General features: G+C 42.5%; 1 protein-coding gene across 1 annotated transcript in view; it reads right to left on the bottom strand.

Annotated features, from left to right (window-relative positions):
• Positions 1-3667: 3667 nt before the first annotated feature.
• LOC107125902 (uncharacterized protein K02A2.6-like) overlaps positions 3668-5307 on the bottom strand; it is a 4159-nt gene continuing 2519 nt past the window's right edge. The window contains exons 3-4 of the mRNA XM_015429357.1: positions 5011-5094; positions 3668-3832 (exon numbers count right to left, since the gene is read on the bottom strand). Coding sequence (XP_015284843.1) covers positions 3668-3832; positions 5011-5094 — 249 coding nt within the window. The remainder of the gene's footprint in view (positions 3833-5010; positions 5095-5307) is intronic.

Raw genomic sequence — 5307 nt, 5'->3', positions numbered from 1 at the left:
TCTTCTTATACTACTGTATATAGTTTGCTGTAAATTGGACCCCACTGTGTAATCTTGCATCATTTTATGTGTCATTTTAACATCTATGCTTTGCTTCAATTCAATTTTTTAGACTTCTGGTTGGTTCTATAGCCCAAATCCTATTTCATTGTTTATGAAATATCCCATCCTATTGATTATATTGACTTGCACTGTGAATTCCACCCTGAGTCCCAGTGAGAAAGGTGGACTATAAAGTAAATAAAATAAATAATTCTTCGTACCTTGGTATCAAGGACTCAATAACTTCGAATTCATAAAAATAAAAAATACCAAAGTGTAATTAAAGTCCTGGGTTACAAAAAAGTAAAGCTGTTGAGCAGAGCAAAAAAGGTCAAATGGAAAATAAAATGACCGATAAAAGCATTCTTCTAAAACTTACCTAAATAGGACACTGAATTAAGAGCTCTGCAAAATGATCTTAAATTACCAGATTTCTGTTTCATCTCTTTATGCCATTTTCCCCAGATCTTCTCATGAAGCCATTTCCCCTTCAGCCAAGCCCTATCTTGGCATCTCCCTTTCCCAGCTATTCCTAGAAATCCCCAGTCCAAACACTGTATTTAAATTTTTCCCGCTTTCCTACTTTCAAGTGCAATGTGTGAAGTCCAAATAAAAAATTCAAATTGGAATGTCATTGTTTTCACTTCATCTAGGATTACAAGAAGTGTTCCAGAGTGGTGCATTTTATTGCAAGTCAGCTATAGTGTTGACTGCAATAGGCCTCGTGACTTGGGATCCACAGTTATCGGCAATACCCCATACTGTGGTAACAGAAAATTCATTATGCAAAGGATCATTTAGGAAAGATAACCACGCTTCTTGGTTGCCAGAATAGTACATTATCTATCATGTGTCTTTCAAGCAACAGTGACATCTAGTGGGTCAAAATTAAATGAACATTCTCTGGTCTCCACTTTCTCAGAACTGATCTGCATACAAGCACGTTAACGCATTTTATTTTAATCTAAAAATAAAGATGCCCACAGACAGTCTTGTACTTTCATAATTAAAACAGCTCCAGGAAAACTATTTCATTAAACTGCCACTAAATTACACTTAGGCCAGCTGCAAATGGGTAAGCTGTCTACCATCTTCAGGAAGTCAAAGCACAAAGTCTCTCCTGGAGGTTCTCTCACTTCACAATCTATTACTCCTCTTCAACAGAAAAGGACAAATAAAGATGATCATATATGAAATGGAAACTACCAGCCACAGCCAGCATATTTAGCTACATACAATACAGGAAGGCAAGGAGAGCTACTCTCAACCTATATATGCACTCTCTCTCCCTGTGATCCTGAGAGGTATTATCCAATGGATAGCATGAACCAATTACGGTAAACTGAATCATCTGTGTGAATCAGTATAGGTGGCCGCTAAAATGCAACACTGTGAAAGCTTCTTCATGAGAGAAACTATATTCCCAAGTTGTTTTCCCATAAACAACTTTGCACCCGGTTTAGACTTTTCACTCTGTGGTCACAACTCACCCCTTGCCCCAAAAAACCTACTTGAGGACTGAGTCACATAAATGGATTGCCACACCAAGAATGTACTTTTGGATTAGACATAGGGTTTGAAGATACACTAAATAAATGAGAATTAGATACCAGCAAGACCTGGGTTCAAATCTCTGTCCAGCCACAAAGCCCATTGGATCCCTTGGTATATTAGTGTGCCTCAAACAATTTAGAAGGTTAAAATAGAATACAGTGGGAGGGCTTCTAGTATCCTGGCCCCACTGCTGGACCTCCTGATGGCACCTGGTATTTTAGGCCACTGTGTGACAGAGTGTTGGACTGGATGGGCCACTGGCCTGATCCAACATTGACTTCTCTTATGTTCTTATGAGGGCAGATCCATGTCTTTAAAATTAGGTTTGCCCAATCATGCCTAAAATAGGGTGAAATGCTATGTTTCAAAACTCCCAAGGGGTGCCAAGGAAGGGGTGCTGAGTCCCTAGTCTGCCTGCAGCTCCTCTGCAGTTCCTGCAGGTGCTTTTCACCTGGTACCAGAAGTGATCACAAGTGGAAAAAGAGTGGCTGGTGGGAGGGGAGACCACTGGGTGAAAGTTAGTTCACACAAGTCCACTCTCAACTATTCAGTGCCTGATCTATAAATTAAAATTACAAAAGGGAGGTGCATGAAATAAAGATTACCAAAACCATTTTGTAGTCAAGCCGTGGTTCATACATTCATAATAAAACTGTGGATCCTATGCCTGCTGAATTTGCACCAATATTAGTTTTACTTTTAGCTGTCTCCCCTGACCCTGAAGTATCCACATTCAGGAGTTGCATCAAGCTGTCCTACAGCCTGCTACACCCAAATTTAATGCAAAGGTATTATTTATTCATGGCTCTTTTAGTCTTGCTTCCCTTCAAAAATTATGTTCAAATGGATCTGTACACAGGATCCTTGACTCAGCTATGAAAAGGCTGCCTTTGCGCAAAAATCCAATAATTGGTTCCCAACCTACAAAAAACAGCTTTTTATCATTTTGCCCCTTGCAATCCTCAACATTGCTCTCCATGACATTTCTTTCATGGTCAGGAAGTTCTTGAGAATCCCCAGCCTTCAATTAATTACAGCAAAGAACTTTCCCTGCTCTGCTTGGTCAATGTATTTTTCCACACACAGTGCATTTTATAGGAGAAAACTCAAAACAACTCTTGGGAGTTTTCTAATCCTTGAGACACTACTATGCTTGGGTTAGTCTCCTAGCCTTTGAGGAACACGCCTGCTGGTCTCTACAAAAAGGGTAATGCTGAAAAGGGGTTGGAAGCAGTGTTCCCTCTAAGCTAAGTTAGTGTGTGAGCTCCAGCTCACACATTTTTGTCTTCGCTCAGGAAGGATGGCTCCAGAGCAGTGTTCCCTCTAAGCTGAGTTAGTGTGAGCTAGCTCAGAGTTTTTCAGCCTCCGGCTCACACATTTTTGTCTCGGCTCAAGAAGGATGGCTCCAGAACAAACTACTTGATGCAGGAGCCAAATTGCTCGCTCACAACTTTAATGCCAGTAGGTCACAAAGTAGAATTTTTGCTCACAGGACTCCACAGCTTAGAGGGAGCATTGGTTGGGAGGGAGGAGACCTAAATATTAAACTGCTGTCACAAGAGGCAAAGGATGCAATTAAGACCCTGAAGATTGATCCTTGTAACTGTTTTGAAATGGCCCAAAATGTGAAAATTATACTCATATATTGAAAATAGCCACTGTAGATGTGCTGGTGAGGAGGCAATAGCCTCCTACGAATTGGAGCAGAGTGTCTCTTTGAGAGTCTTGGTCACACCACCCACACTTGAAACAGTTAAATTCCAACCTTGGGGGGACGGCTGAGTGTCTGTCATCCCACTCTCCTCAGTGGATCCAGCTGTGGGGAATAGGGGATAGTTGGATAATTGGCTCCTCGTCTGGATCCAGGGCCTTGCACTTGTTAGGGGAGTACAGGTTAGCAAGTTCACTTACTAGTTCTTTCATTAGCAGGTTGTCAATGCACAGCTGTTTAGCCAATTTTAGTGTAGAGTACATACTCCAAAAGATGGACTTCTTACAGTAGCCAAAAACGAGTTTAGACATTATGCCCAGAATGCAGATGGGAAGCCACTGACCAGGAAGAGGGTGCCAGTTAGTACTCTCCTGAAGTATACGAGGAACAATCATTTACTGAGTAGACAGCAAAGCGATCTTGAAGGAGAGAATGAAGGGCTGGGGGTGGTTCCACACTGGAGCCATTCAAATTAGCTGCATCTGTGGATTTATCACTGTAATTCCATGCCATGAAAAATTTCCACTGCAATGAGGAAAGAACAGGAGAACAATGGATGGATGAAGCATGTGTGAATTAGGGTAATAGTGCTCAATTTCACTAATGTGGACTCACCCTGGGTAGTTTTCATTTTCCAGATAGCAGGGAACCCTGCTGGTAAAAATATGGTGGAAAGGGGGACTGGCTAAGATGGCAGGATTGGTTTATTTAGACATAACTCGGACCTTTTTATTTTGTTTTAAAAATGTGTGTTGCTTATTTAAAACTTCTTGGAATGAGCTTTTGGTTACATTTTCTAAGGAGTACATTGACTGTTAGTGATTTCCCAATTGTAAATTTTCTAGTTATGTTAATTGTTGTCAACATTGGAGGGGGAGGTTATTAATTTAAAAATGGCAAGTAAAAACAGACATTCTCACATACAGATGAAAATTTTGTCCTGACTTTGGGCACAGACTGTTAAGTCCGGCGCTTAACAATAAGTCAGAGAGTGATTTCAGCAAAACTCAGGTTTATTCAGCTCGATAATCGACTTCTCCAACACGGTACAACTCCTCATAGCCCGAACAGCTTGTCCATTTCAGCTGCTCGGTATTTAAACATTCCGGGCTAATGTAGTCACACCTACTATACATATTTCAACCTATCAGGTTGATCGCATAACAAACCAATCATAAGCTTTCCCGCTTACATACAGTTTAAATGTGATTGGCCGCAAAGTCTTCGGCGCGAATCCCTGCCGAAGCCTGAAGCTTAACATAGCTTCTCTATGGGGATGATTCACATTCATCCTAGCATATTCAGGGCAGCATCTGAATACACTACAAATCCCTCCCCCCTAAGCAAAAACACTATGAACAGTCATAATCACTCAGGTAGGAAGGTGCACGTCGATTTCTCTGAGATCTACGAGGTGGTACAATCTCAGGGCACGGTTCCGTCAGTGGCACTCCATCGGACTCTGTAACCGCAGAGTCAGGAACATTCCCCTCTGTTTCAGTGGGTCCAAGAGTAGGGGTCTGCCCTGCCTCTTGCCCAGTACCGTGGCCCTCAGGCTCTGCAGTACTCGCCTCCTCTAGAGGCCGCGGGAATTCCTCAGGGTCTGGGGACTCAGTTGGCAGCGCGTTGGGACGGTCAGTTGCCCACCGTTGCCTCAACTGGTCTATGTGCCTACGCCACTTGCGACCATCAGCAAGTCGTACCACATACATATGTGACCCAATCATATCAACAATAGTGGCTGGGAGCCACAAGTGACCACTGGCATAATTTCGAGCATACACTTGCTCACCTTTTTCGTATGTCCGGACCTTCGGACTTTCGGTCTGCTGTGTGGGCTTTAAATCATTGAGATCCGGAGGCATCCGGTCAAACAAGGTTGTCAAACGACGGCCCATAAGCATTTCGGCAGGGCTGCGGCCCGTTGCCGAACATGGGGTTACATGTTGTTGCAGTAAAAACGATGTCAGTTTAACCCCCCAATCACCATACACTAGTTT

Source organism: Gekko japonicus, unplaced genomic scaffold, assembly GCF_001447785.1.
Source record: "Gekko japonicus isolate JY-2015 unplaced genomic scaffold, Gekko_japonicus_V1.1 scaffold12, whole genome shotgun sequence".
In the NCBI taxonomy this organism is placed as follows: Eukaryota; Metazoa; Chordata; class Lepidosauria; order Squamata; family Gekkonidae; genus Gekko; species Gekko japonicus.
Note: the sequence above shows the minus strand (reverse complement) of the source record. Positions and strands in the feature narration are given on the sequence as shown.